At 49.0% G+C, this 13,807-nt stretch overlaps 4 protein-coding genes across 4 annotated transcripts; 3 read left to right on the forward strand and 1 right to left on the reverse strand.

The window, feature by feature from the left end:
* Positions 1-6,362: 6,362 nt before the first annotated feature.
* Positions 6,363-7,422, forward strand: CTRU02_213355 (NB-ARC domain-containing protein; the record flags this gene model as incomplete). The annotated part of the gene is made up of 4 exons (XM_036731593.1): positions 6,363-6,365; positions 6,414-6,472; positions 6,517-7,084; positions 7,144-7,422. 4 exons carry the CDS (start codon positions 6,363-6,365, stop codon positions 7,420-7,422), a joined length of 909 nt encoding a protein of 302 aa, XP_036576592.1.
* Positions 7,423-7,903: 481 nt separating this feature from the next.
* Positions 7,904-9,207, reverse strand: CTRU02_213356 (uncharacterized protein; the record flags this gene model as incomplete). Its single annotated transcript, XM_036731594.2, has 2 exons — positions 7,904-9,100; positions 9,175-9,207. The coding sequence occupies 2 exons, from the start codon at positions 9,205-9,207 to the stop codon at positions 7,904-7,906; spliced, it is 1,230 nt and encodes a 409-aa protein (XP_036576593.2).
* Positions 9,208-10,142: 935 nt separating this feature from the next.
* Positions 10,143-10,880, forward strand: CTRU02_213357 (uncharacterized protein; the record flags this gene model as incomplete). The annotated part of the gene is made up of 1 exon (XM_036731595.1): positions 10,143-10,880. One exon carries the CDS (start codon positions 10,143-10,145, stop codon positions 10,878-10,880), a length of 738 nt encoding a protein of 245 aa, XP_036576594.1.
* A 2,133-nt stretch (positions 10,881-13,013) lies between these two features.
* Positions 13,014-13,397, forward strand: CTRU02_213358 (uncharacterized protein; the record flags this gene model as incomplete). The annotated part of the gene is made up of 3 exons (XM_070206037.1): positions 13,014-13,047; positions 13,103-13,312; positions 13,369-13,397. 3 exons carry the CDS (start codon positions 13,014-13,016, stop codon positions 13,395-13,397), a joined length of 273 nt encoding a protein of 90 aa, XP_070060430.1.
* Between the last annotated feature and the right edge of the window lie 410 nt (positions 13,398-13,807).

Here is a 13,807-nt window from a genome sequence, read left to right on the forward strand (position 1 = left end):
CGGATCGGAGAGCAATGTGTCCGTTTTCCCCAAAAGTGCAGACAAGCCAGTCGCCAATTTCCTTCAAGCGGTCTTGCTGGCAGCCTGTTCTCTGTAGGGTCTGCTGAAGTCCCGATATCGAAAACTGACGTTGGCAACGAGTGTGCCGACTCCGGTTGTCGATAAAGATGCTTGTTGACCGGGGAATTTGTCGCCGGAGTTTATCGCCGCTTATCGTGCTACCGTTTTTCCCCAACTGAGGTCCTCCAAGAATGCCAATACCGTTTAGGTAATCACTTTTGAGGACAGTAAAGGAGAACAACCCCAAAAGAAAAGCTGGCAGGAGATAAAAGGGAGGGCAAAGGGAGGAAAAGGAAAGAAAGAGAATGAGAAAAGGAGAAAAGCAGGCTCGCGAAGCAGCAAGGAAGAAAACTGCGACGAGGGAGCTGGTGATGCGACAATACGGGTAGGATAGGGGGGGGTGTGTGTGTGGGAAAGGGATCAGAGGAAAGGAGGGTCACAATAATAGCAAGAGCAGGAGCAAGAACGATAGTGGCAGCGGTAGGCGCAGAGGGGGGCTCCGCCATTCATTTTAACAGATGGGCCATTATTTTTTACACAGGACAAAACATAGACGGAGAACCAATCCTTCTTGCCCAAGCTTTGAGTAAGAGGAGACTCGCAAAGGCGTAGAGGGAAGAAAAGGTGGGAACACGCGGCATCTGGGCGTGATGCCAAGACTCGATGGGTTTCTTCTCTTTTGCATTGCATCCCTGCTCGGGACGCCGAAGGGCTCCTAGCAAGCGAGCCGAAAGGGTAATAAGTCATGTCGCTCCTTTGGTTTGGGGTCTTGGTATGGAGTCTGGGCACTGTGACCGCCTGCAATGGGCACTGATAATGAGCAAAAGGTAAGGCACCGCAATGCTCCGCACCTTGCACTAACGGTGGCAGTGGTGGAATGGTGGTAGCAGAGGTACTATGTAATAGTGGTAGGAACAGCAGTGGTAGTGTCCGCAGTAGTAGTAGCAGCATGGGGGGGGGGCAGGCAGGACAGACGGAACCTGCAGGTTGAGTCGAAGTCCGGTCCTCAGACGCTCGCGCGCAAAGGGAAAGAGCGTGTTTCTGCTTGTGGGTGGGTGGGTAGGTGCATACCGTACCTGTCTTTTTTTCAGGCACTAAAGGTGGGTCTTACTGCAGGTTTGGGGAAGATTACCATGTGGGGAAACCGCGCCTTAGCAGGTGGGAAATTTGACTAGTGTGACATTCGCACAGAGTATCCGTAAAAATTCCATTGTCCACCGTTCCCTCCTATCCTGGCACTCATAATTGCCAACCCTAGCTCGAGTCGTGGCGGTGGAAGGAAGGTACATTTTAAGAGCAGGGAAGTAGATAGGTGAGGGGTTGCCCAGAAGCGACAATAAAGCTGAACAGCAAGTACAAGTCAATGCTGCTTGCTCATCGCAATATCCATAAAAAAGAGAAGGAAGGACCGCCGTTCAAAATGACTGTGGAATGGAAGAAAGAGCAGCCACGGCAATAATGATGACGATGGAGATGAAGATGGAAAAATACACCTCATCAAAGCCACAGAGTGCTGGATTCCTGTTTTCATCCTTCCATTGTCTTTTTTTTTTCTTTACTCTTTTTTTTTCCCTCCCTCCTTCCTTCATTTGCGCCAAAATACGCCTCCCGCTTTACAGAAAGGAGGACACGCGGCCTTCTTACCCAGGCCTCTGGTTTGGCACCATCGTCCTCTGTAAAAGGTATACGTACTGCAGAACATTCATATCGAAAATCCCATTTCGCTTTCCTCACTTGTTCCTGTGTTCTTATTCTCTTCCGCTCCCGGCGCGGTGCTTGATCCCCCCAGTCAGCCTCTGCGGCCACCTCCGGAACCCGGAACCCGAAATCCGATGTCTTCGACATTCACACCATACATGTACTGCAATTGAGCTGTCAGATGCTGCAGCTACACTTCCGGATACTACATGGTTATTTGTTTCCCTCAGCCAGCCTTGTCTGGGGTTGCTCGCTCTTGCCCCATACACCCAACAGCTTCGCCGCCATCGGCACCCCAAATCTTCTCATTTGCATCCATCCCTTCTGTACTTCAGTGCTGCTCACTCCGTTATCAAAACGGACGAGCGCTTACATTGTTTTGGGTTAGGACAGAACACTATAAGCGGCGCAGAGCGATGATATCACTCTGCATATCGAACCGGGCCAGCCAATTTAACACCCGAGTCGGAAACCAAACATAGTACCTAGGCCGGTTTTTGCCCCGAAGCCTGCAAACTACTAGCTGTAACAGTTCAGGGCCAGTGGTATCGAAGAGGTCCTCAAGCCCGGTGGGACTCTCGCTTCCTACACGCTTGGCTTTGAAAATTTGATGTTGTTGCCGGGCGCGCCAAGAAGAATCTGACGGCGACATCCTGGCCGTCCAATTCCTATTTTCAAGGTCTCCTTTTCAGCTGGGAGCTGTACAGAAAGAAGGCTCTTTGCGCCATCGCCTTTTCTCGGCACGGTGACAATCGACAATCGACGGCCACCATTTCAAAGATCCGCGTCGTCAACTGACAGACAAACATCTGTGATGTGTTGTGATGGCAGGAATTAGGTGCAAGCTAGGCTACTAACGGCTCTGAAGTCTCGTCCCGTACACCGCCCGTCGCACATTGGAACAGCTGGTCATAACCTTAGCCAAGCCATGAAGAGCAACTCTTGCCGATCGTTAAGTTGTCAAGTAAACCCCAACAGGCGACCAAGATGGTATGCAATAAAATGGCATCCACTGTCAGCCCGGTGTGCCTGCTGTTGCCCTTCTGCAGGGGGGATGAGGCAGACTAACTTACTGAAAAGCCCGCCTTCAGCCAGCAGCACTACCTACCTGCGAGCTCAAGTCGTATTGAGTTGCGGAACCGTTTTCACTGACGACCCGAGAAACTGGCCAGTTATAGATGCTTCTATCCGAGCAATAGTGGGTCTGCACTCGGCACGCGACCTGTTTCCCCTCCCCTGGAATCTCACTCTAGCCACACGAGGTCACTTACTGGTTGAGGCTTGCATAGAACCCTCCGCCCCGCACTCCAGGCCACCCACACATCCTTCTTCCTCTCCTTTACAAGGATTATGGGCTTGTTCACTTCCGTTTTCACTCCTTTCCCAACGGTAGATGCAGCCTTGCCCGGTGCGAATCTCATTACTGGAACGACCTTCCCTGCTGAGCAGGCGGCTACACAGGACCGGCTGTCAGACTGCCTTTCTGACGACAGGAGCGATTTGTTTCTGGCCGGCATCCAACCGTCTTGGCGTTGCAAGTTGTCGGCCCTCAGGCACCTTGCGCTCATGTTGAAACCCATTTGCTTTCCCCCAGCTTGGGAAATCCACGTCCAGCCTTTTGGCCCGCGAGAAGACCACTTCCGCTGGCACAGCCAAAAAGCCAAGGGACGTTACACTAAGTTAGTACTAGAAGACAAGCCTTGCCGTTCGAAAGAAAATGGAGTCCTACGGATCGAGATCCTGGCATTTTGCATGTCAAGCTTCCCATCAACAAGGCTCACGAGCAAATGGGATGTCAGCATCCACACCAACCCACCAGCACAAGTGGCCAATGTCCCCACGGCTTTGCGAGACTATACGCGGGAGCCCATAGCGATCCTCGCTACCTAAATCTTCCCAAGGAAATCCCTTCCCTGCAGCCTGCAATAGAAATAGTACCCTTCCGATATTCAACCTGCGCATCTGGCTGGTTGGCTTGCTGTCGTCTTGCCCAGTCCGTTCCTCCTTCATGGATAGGAAAAAGCTTGACGCGTACAAGCTGCGAATGCAAACACGCAATTCGTGCTCCTCCCCCACACACCCGATCATTTGCTTGACTCGCCATCTCTTGGCTCTCGGGGTCGTGGCCTCTGAGTCTGGGGGACAACAACGGCTCCGCAGATGAGGGCAGCATAAGGTAGTCTCTCGCTTGTTGTCGTTCGAAAAAAATCGGCACAGATAACCGCTCAGCCATGTGGTGAACCTGCCTACCCCGAATGTGGCTGGAACATGCAACCTTTGAAGATGCGTCTGCCTCTGTTCGGGCCAGCCACTGGTTGGCTCAGACGTCATTCGCAGCGCCCAGATGGGGCCCGGTGCTTCTCTCCGGCACGTGCATGTCAGTGGCACGGCAATCAATCAGCCCCGTGCCACATCTCTGAGCCAACCTTCATCCTATTTACACCATATTAACCCCTCTGGCCCAAGATGTCGGTTAGCAAGTGCATGCAAGATATTGTTCATAGGTAATTAGAGAAAAAGCACAAAGGAAAGGGGGAAAAAGCCTATTCAAGGTTATTCTCATCGTCCCATCATTAAGCTATCTTGCCAGTAGCTTAAGTCCTTTTCCCTTTAGTGCAAGCATTTTGGGCAGGCTGCAAACCGTTTCACAATGGTTATGCTGTTCAACTCAACTTTTACGGCCACGATGCGGATATCACTGCTGGTAATTTCGCCTTTTCCTCGCGCTGGGTGATCTGGCCGGCCGCCACACAGAATTTTTCTACCTATGCTATGCTTCTCAAAGCTCATGGGAAGCCCATGCAACTCAGTCGCTACATCATCCTCAACATCCAACATCGTAACTATGTGGCGTTTCTAGGGTTTTGGATTGCCCTGCTATACCATACCCTGTTACAAGTAGCGTAAGGGTTTGAAATTGCGTTTAAAGGGTCCATCCCAGTCGCCAACATTTTGCGCTGTCAAGCCTAGACCCGTATCGGAGGAGATCTGTTCTGCCGTTGTTAAGGTTCCAAGCCACGGGGGCGGAGCATTTGAGTTTGCGATAAGCCGTTGTTCCGCGGCACCCGCATCCCGGCCCTTTTTTTTTTTTTTTTTTTCTCTTGTCTCTCTTGCGTAATCATCGTATATCTAACGGAAAGCCATGCCGTGGTAGCGGCCGATGTGAGGTGGGTCCCCGGCACCCGAGGGTTCGCCCCGGCAAACGGCACGACGACATAAATGACGCTACGCGTCATCAGTTTCAATACGAGCCTCTGAATAGTTGGGTTGCGGCCAGAGGAAACCTATCGGAGGCGGTTTACTCGACACGAGGAGAAGGGAATGGTCATTTATTAGAAGATACTCGGCTGGCCGCGGAAGTAACACGAAAGTGGCAGCGACAGAGGTCCTTTGAGATGAATTTGCAAGGCACATTGCCCGAGCTATTAGAACAGCAACCCTACTGCTGTAATGCCTAACTGACAATTTTTCTTTTCCGGTCTTCGCCTAATTGGTATCAACTTGCCCTCGGCCTAAAAGAAACACAATGTCTAGATAATTAAGTCGAGTATGATGGGCCCGGCGTTTCAAGTCATCAAAGTACAATGCCGGGCGAAGAGAGCCTAGTCCGCACTCTACGGCAGCTGATCTTATGTGGGTACAGACTCGTATGTCATTGGGGTTGTCGCATACTGGCATGATGTTCGTGACTGCGTGATTCCAAGAGGGAGCATCTGAGCAGGTTCAAAGCGGCTGTTCATGGTTAGAGTGCAGTTATAAGGAATATTTTCCCGATGGTTTCTCAAGTGGTAGCCCCAAATCCCACCTCGAATGCAACTGAGAGTGACTGGTCGGGTTGCCAGGTACTGCACCTTTATTTTATGGGGAAACAATGCGGTGCCGTGGGAGTATCTGTGAGTCTGTCACTGACTTGCGCTTATATTGAGTACATGCTGGTGATATCTCTTTCATTGATTCGTCATAATATGGGCAGTTCCGACTAAAATCACGTTCGATTTTCTTTTCTGTCGTAGTGCGAAGGTCAGAAAGGCTTACAAATGCGTTCATCTCCAGCAAAGCTATTGTCCCACGATTTCATTTCAACAGCCTCCCATTCAGTGGGCATGTACCTTTCCGACACAAGTTTAAGCACGCCTTCTTGGAAACGTGTAATAACAATAACCACATGGTGGATCAAAAGTCGTCCCAAGAAATCTGCTACCGAAGGCCGCAAGAAGTCCCAACGTATCTACTTTACCAGCGATTTGTAGTAAAACTTCAGAATGACAACACAACAAAAAGCCATTCCAAATATTAAATCCTGTCTCAATCAGTAAACTAAACTGCCAACTCAAAATTTTTCTATAAAAATAAACATCCTTGATGTGCTCTTGCCGCCAGTGTTGGTACTGGGGACTTGACAATCCCTGTCGTGATGATGATTCGCTAGCGACGCGCTGTTTAGCCAGGCTGGCGGCTATGAAGGCCAGACATCCGCTCCTCGCTATGTATAATACTGCACCGATAGACCACCTTAGGCTTTTCCCTCTTGGTTGAGACTGCAGGAAGAAAACAAGCCTTCAACGCAGTACATCGCACAAGAAATCGTCCAGCAGAGCACCAATATGGTACGCCTACTTGCTTGCAGCTACAACTTCTACTGACACCTCGAATAGCCGTTACGTCAACTATCGCCTGACACCAACATCAATAAAGGAGGAGAAACCAAGATTGAGTATGTCACCAGATCTTTCTCGCCATTTTGACTAACTGATGTAGTATCATCGCGATACCCGGCCTGAACCCCTGGGGCAAGAGTGACGCAGACCACGCCTGGGACACTTGGTGTGCGCCTTCCGGTCCTACAGGACGTCTTTGGCTTCGCGACGACCTTCCCAAGCATGTCCCTGGCGCGAGAATACTTCTCTATCAGTATAACTCCAGTCCTGTGTACGGCAGGGATCGAAGCACATTCATCGACAAAGCCAATGAGCTGCTTGAGGATGTGCGGATAGCGAGAGGGAATGCTGATACGACAAGACCAATACTATTCTTGGGTCACAGCACGGGCGGACTTCTCATCAAGCTGGCATTGATCAATGCGCATAACAATCCCAGATACACACCGATCAAAGACGCCACGAGTGGATTGGCATTCTTTGCGACGCCTCACCACGGTGGCGACTGGAAACTCCTCAAGATTGCTTCGAAAGCGGGACTCCAGAAGAGCGACGACATGATGGAGACAACAAAGCAGGGAAGCATTTTCTCAGATATTATGCAGGAGTACTGGCGGCACCAGCTTTTGCTTTATGACATCATCTCATTTTGGGGTGCCTACGACGATGTAAGTCGCGCTTTTGCCAGTGATCCAAAGTGCACCGACCATGTTGACGCATAGTGCAGATTGTCTCCAGGGAGAGTGCTCGGCTGGGTTTACCGGGCGATCGAGAGAACATCGTGAAGCTCGATAGTGATCACACCAATGTTTGCAAGTTCGGCGATGATGTGAGAGATCAGGACAACCTAAAACGTGTTAGGGGTAACATCAAGGACTTGTACAAAAAAGCACTAAGGCATAGTGAGTTGAACGCTATCCCTTCGCCAGTTGGTCTAGAAACACAGCTAGATCCTGCGTTATACCCGCGTCTGGTGGCACTGCGAGGCAATCGGGTTCCGGCTTGAGCAATCATTCAGCTTGTACTTAGAACTTGAGACTATTTAGATGGATTCAGCGTAACACTAAGACTCGAGAATTCTTTTTTTCTTGCACCTCCATCTTTCGGTTTCATTGCCCTTCGCTACTGAAAACATGCTCCATGGTTTTGAAAGTCGTCTCTTGTAGAGGGAGTTGTCGTAAAAGCCACCAAAACTGCATATATATGATAAACTGCTTTCAAAACGAAGACTCGTACGGACCATGGCTAAACTACTATTTAGCCATTATACCTCATCTTTCATGGACCCACCCCGTGTTTTGACAATCAGACGGAAATGGTAAAGCAGAAGACCGTTCGCACGAGTTCAAGGTTCCGCACTGATGATGATCGGTGTACCGTCAAAGTGTATGAGGTAGACAAACAGCGACTTCAAACATACTGGGACGCTTTGTGTAAGGGGCCAAGAGCCTTTCCCAGACTAATTTCTGAGGTGCTGGGTTTTGTCCCTAGGAAACCTTTTTTACAATAGCATTCAATCGTTCATCATCCTCATAGCGCTCCAGCGCTGTCTTCTCCCATTCATTCCAGTCTTGCTTAACCCCAAAGACTTGTAGGATTGCATTTGCCAATGGTAACGCGTAGGCCCAGTTGGATTCAAGTCCCAATCCCCAAAAGAATCTTCGTATTTTCTCATCTTCCGTAAAGCCTGCCATATCCACTGCCTTCTCGAGCATTGAATCTCTTAATGCAACATCTGCCGCACTGAGTGAGACAACACCATTGCAAAGGGCGCTCATATCGGCAGACACAAGTGATGGCGCGAACGCCTCTCTTCGTGGAACGATGCGAGCCATTTGCCAGTCAATGATTCCAGTGATACTTGAGTCCTCATCCACTAGCAAATGGTCACCCTTGTCATCAACATGTCTTAGGAAGAATCGATCTTCAGTATCAGACAACTGAGTCGCATTTTCTTGGAGGAAGCGATATACCAAGTAGGCTCTGATAGAAAACTGAGGATAGAGCTGGCCGTCCGCGATCAGTAGAAGGTGCTGCTCAGCCCAGGCAGCGTAATACGTTGCCGAAGTCTCGAACGGCCCGTAAGGGTAGAGACATACAAATCTGTCGCTGGCTATGGCTGAGACTATGGGTTCTTCCTCAGGAGAATCAACATATAGTGATCCTATTTTGTCGAATGAATGTCTGTTCAACTCTCCAAAGATCTCAGCGAGTCCCTTCCAGATTTTCAAAGTGTCCCCTCGACCGTCCCACGGTTTTCCTGGCAATTCTTCCATAATTAGAAAGCAGACTCCAATTCCATGATCGGTACCTTGAGACGGGATGCCAAATGAGTAGGGTCGCGGCGCCGGCACTGCCGTATTCTCCAAGAACTTCAAGGTTGCATACTCGCTCCGGATCAGGTATTCTGCGAGAGAAACAGGGAGCCCAACAGCAAATCCAGAAATCCGAGGAATTCTCATGAGCCAGGAGGTGGAATCTTTTTCGAACCGGATGCGGACGTGGTAGTTCGCGCATCCTGTAAGAGCACCCAAACCAACAGCCTTCTGAGGGTATTCGACGACGCAATTTTTGCCGCCATTGAGGCTGGAGGCGAGTTTGCAGACTGCCTCCTCATTGATTTGAGCACGAAGACGCTTTATTTCGTCCACAACGAGGGCTTCGTACGTTGGATCATCCAAACTCTTGATACAAAGTCATGTTTAGTATAAGTTGTACTATGTAGGGGTGGATATACCTATGACTAGGTGCCACTTACCTCATTGCTGCATTTGTGAAAAGCCGGTGACATGTGAATCTCGCAGAAGTAACTAGTACACATATCACAGCCCGCTCCAACCGCGCGAGCGCTTGGCCTTTCGCACATAGAGCAGGTAAAGAACCTTGGCACCATCGTTCCTTCACTGTGAGAGAACGTGTTGGTCAATATCATGTAGAGATGAAAATGTTGAGGCAGCATGCAGCGCTGGATATGGGTGTGCTTCAGAGTTGTTGGGGTAGGTCTAAGGTATGTCGAAGGACGACGACAACAGGGAAAACTTTTCCCCGCGTGGGTATTATGATTGGAAGATGAACAGTTGTTACAACGCAAGGGGCTTAATATGGCTGTGAAGTGTGTAACGTGTGCCTGCTGAGCCTTCCCTTAGGCGATACACGAGCCCACTTCCACGCAGGTAACATCAATTGATGTCATTGTGTTGATGATTATTGAAATTCCTCACTTAATCCAGAGAACACATCCAATGTCAGAGGCTATATCCAACATGTCGAACTACTGAACTGGGCCCAAATATGCAAGCTGCGAGCCGTTTTCCATTCGATTGGTAGAATGCCCCTACAATTTAACAACTTTCACGGTAACAAAATGAACACACAAAGTGTAAAAACATCGTTTACACCGATTCTTGCATCAAGCATGCATTACGAGACGTCCCGTTGGTTGCATGTGATGATAACTTTGCGTATATAAGTGAAGTGCGGGGGAAAAAAACTCTTGATAAAGCTTCCTGCCATCTCACATACCACAGTTACCTCTTATGGAGAAAAATCACTCAGTTTGACATGAGTACCTCTGCTACAAAGACTAGTATTATCTCTTCAGTCCCAGAGCTGAAAGCATTCATCTCTTCCATCCCTCCTTCAAGTACTCTCTATGTAGATCTTGAAGGACACAATCTTGGAAGATATGGCAAAATCTCCCTGGAAACAGTCCTTGTGTACCCACGGATGACAGTCGGGCTCATTGACATTTTGCAACTCGGGAATGCTGCCTTTACTACAGCCGCAGAAAATGGGAAAAGTTTCAAAGCCATATTCGAAGATTCCAAAGTTAAGAAATGCTTCTGGGACGTCAGGAATGACGCCGACGCTCTTTGGGCGCTCTACAAAGTGGACCTTGCCGGCGTCATCGATATCCAACTGCTCGAAAACGGGTCTCGACGGGGTAGCAAGGAGTATCTCCAAGGACTAGAAAAGTCTGTAGAGAGCGACTTGAGCCTCGGCTTTATGGAGCGCAACCGGTGGGTTCGGATCAAGAAGGACGTACGGAGTCAGATGTCGGCTGATATTTTTGCTATTCGACCACTTGACACGGAAACGGTTCAATATTGCGTCAATGACGTTGTCCATCTGCCTGCTCTTCACAGCTTGTATCTGAAGCGCATTGAGCCCGTATGGCTGGGAAAGGCAATGGACGAAAGTTCCCACCGAGTTCATGAGGCTCACTCACCCACCTACCAACCTCAGTCGCCTACAAAGAGGTTCGGGCCGTGGGGTGCAGGGAATGTATTGACAATCGATGAGGCACTCGAACTGTTGGAAGAAGAGGCAATGGATGCTAGAGAGAGGGATTTTTTCGGGTACTATGATGATGATGATGACTGGTACGATGACGAATACACGAATTGTGCTGATGGAGCGTTTGACCCTGAGGCACTTGCTAGCTGCTGGGATAAATCTGGATAAGTGGAAGAAACCACCTGGGGAGTCTCTTCTAATGAATCATGATAATCAAGCCGTCGTACACGCGCAGGAATGACAGTAGATTGTTAGTTATGAACAAGCACTCAGACCACTCAGCTACACAATGGTAACCTGTGAATAAGGCTGCGATCTACTTTAATTAACTCAAATAACGAGATGAGCCAAAAAGATTTTGTTGCTTTGTTTCTGCGGATAGCAGACTTTCTCAGTCATCTGCTTGGTTTAGGGGTGTCGATATCCACGGCTTAGATCTTGAATTATTGGTCGTTCAAACCGACTTATCCGCAACTGCATCTCGTGTTGGATTAAAAGAGGTCAGCCAAATGTCGACAGAGCACCTATAAACTTGAGGAAGCAGATTTCTATGGCTATAAGACTTAGATTGGTGATGAAGGTTGCTAGAGACGCGACGAAAGTTACATGATCGGATTGGTCCGGAATAAGGCTGTCAGACTGGTGGCGATTGAATCACAAGATGTGCCTGCAAGCCGCCTAGCAGGATCAAGTGAATGCGAATTGGATTAAATCATCAATGTACATTTCAGTTACTAGGTAAATCGGTCTGTTCTAGTGACCAACCAGTGTCGAACACATCAAATCCTATTGCCCTGGAAAGACAAATAAGGAAACTGGGGGGAGGCGCGGGCAGCAGTGAGGCGCAGGGGCAGGCAGAAAGGCGGAAGTGAGGCGTAACGAGACAACACAAGGCAACCAATAATTCAACGGTTTTAGTTTCAAGAGCATGGGATATCAGCGCTTGGAAATGGAAAAAGTGCAGGTTAGGCGCATTCGTCCGCAAGATTAACCGTACTTTCGTTGCGCACGCTTCACTTTTATCGCCCTCCATAAATAACTATAAAATCTGGTAACCCATTTCCATACAACTCACAACCTCCCTTTTCGCCACTGGTCCCATCACCAATTCCATTATTACGTGTATATTACAAAAAAAAAACGATAATGTGTGACAAGCACTGGATCAAATGGACCTGCATAAACTGCCACGCCAATCTTCCAACCACGTACTGGAAGGACGAATGTGGTCGGAAAAATTGCAACAAGATCAAAACACACGAAGTGTCCGAGATGAAACCTTTGGGTTACACAGACAGCTGTAAGAATGCACGCTGTCAAACGAAGGAGGCGCTGTAAGTTGGCCCATATTACTGCTTTTGAGGCCGGGAGAGGCTGACGGACTGTAGGGCGAATAGCAGAGCGATCATGGACGCTCAGAAAGCTGCGCTTTACGGACAGGCTTACACCCCTTATTCCGGGGCATACCCATGAGGAAGTTGAGCTACCGGGAGGGGATATCACGTTGAAATCTCGGCATTAGCTATCTAGTTTGTAGCGATCATGAATGTATCTGTTGAAGTTGCTAAGCATACAACGTAGGGAGCTTGGTACAAGCAATGATGTTCGTACCGTAGGGGTCTTTGTCATGGGGTATTAACCTCAAGTCTATTTCTAGGCAATGAATACATTGAGTCCATTGTATCAATGGCTTGTAGACATCTCCAATGGAGAGATAACACTTGGCGTGAAGTAACAGTTCGAGGCAAATATGACGACACTGGGGTAGTTGTACATTGATACCTAGGTTTGATGTAAATCAACGTGTTGAACAGCTGATAGAGTGTCCCTCTGTGTTACTTACACCATGGCCGTGATGCCAGTCTCCGGTGGAACTGCACCTCCACAAAAAACAGCACAGGAATGAATACCCAGCTATCATTCGTCACAGGCATTTGGGTATACGTTATTGCAGCTTGAGGGGAAGGCCGCCACAATCTGCTTTTGAATGTCTCAACAACCTGGGCGAGATATCAACACGCCATTGCCTTGTTGCCGTCTGTAAATAATCCTTCCTCGCAGCTCTAAAACACCCTAGCTACGTCTTCGTCAGCTTCTACGGACAACCGACTTACGTTATCATCTACGAGATAAAGGCCCCACACTTGCCACGGTATGGCTACTGTCCGGATATACTCTCATTCAACTGACTTCTCCCTCAGAACAATTGCTTTTCGACAGTTCCCCAAGCGGCTCCTGCACGAAAGACCAAGAATTCATACACCCAGCAAAGGTATCCATCCCTTGCGGTACTTTTGTTGCATGGCCAACAATTGCGACCGCTCCGTCTTGATCAGTAAGTCTCCTACCTAGTAGTTTCATACAAGACCTCAACTTACTCCACCATCCAGATTCAATCCGGCAGAGCCTAGGATACCGGATGCGGAGGGCTGAAATAAACCCGTTCGCGTTCGACGCAGAAGCAGTCTGCGGTAACAACCTGGTAAGCTCTACGAATCGCCGGACCCCGCCGTTTGCCACCGTCATTCAGCAGGTCACCGTCCCCCAGTCACCGCCGACGCAAAGACAACACCGACGTCGGCAACGGCCCTCGCCTAATGGTTCTGCGACTGCTTCCGGTTCTGAAGCATTTGTGTTGTGACGTCTTCTTCTACAGAAGTTCAGGCGTCGGACTACTATGCCTAACCGACGCGGCGATGTCGCATTGAGTTGGTTATCATGTTGCAATTGCTACGCTCGCGATGGTCCTGTAGCATCTCATCCACTCACAATTCTCACACCACGCAAACCCCCAATCTAATCACACATCGAAAAGCAGACGTCCAGTAACCATGAAATAATCATCTTCCGTTTTTACGCTAACGGTAAGTCAACATCTTATACTACAACCATGAAGACCCAAGACCCTGAAACCCCCCCTCTGCTCAACGGGGGCAGGCAGGTTGACACAAGACAATGGAAGGGCAGGAGAGATGGACAAGAAAATAAAACAAGAGAAAGTATGTAGCATTAAAAATGAAACATAATCCCCGTCAATCGTAACGCGTCAATCGGGAAAGGGAAGGGGAAAAAAAAGAAAGATACAACCACCTCAA

This window comes from Colletotrichum truncatum, assembly GCF_014235925.2.
Source record: "Colletotrichum truncatum strain CMES1059 chromosome Unknown Contig_0009, whole genome shotgun sequence".
NCBI classification, from domain to species: Eukaryota; Fungi; Ascomycota; class Sordariomycetes; order Glomerellales; family Glomerellaceae; genus Colletotrichum; species Colletotrichum truncatum.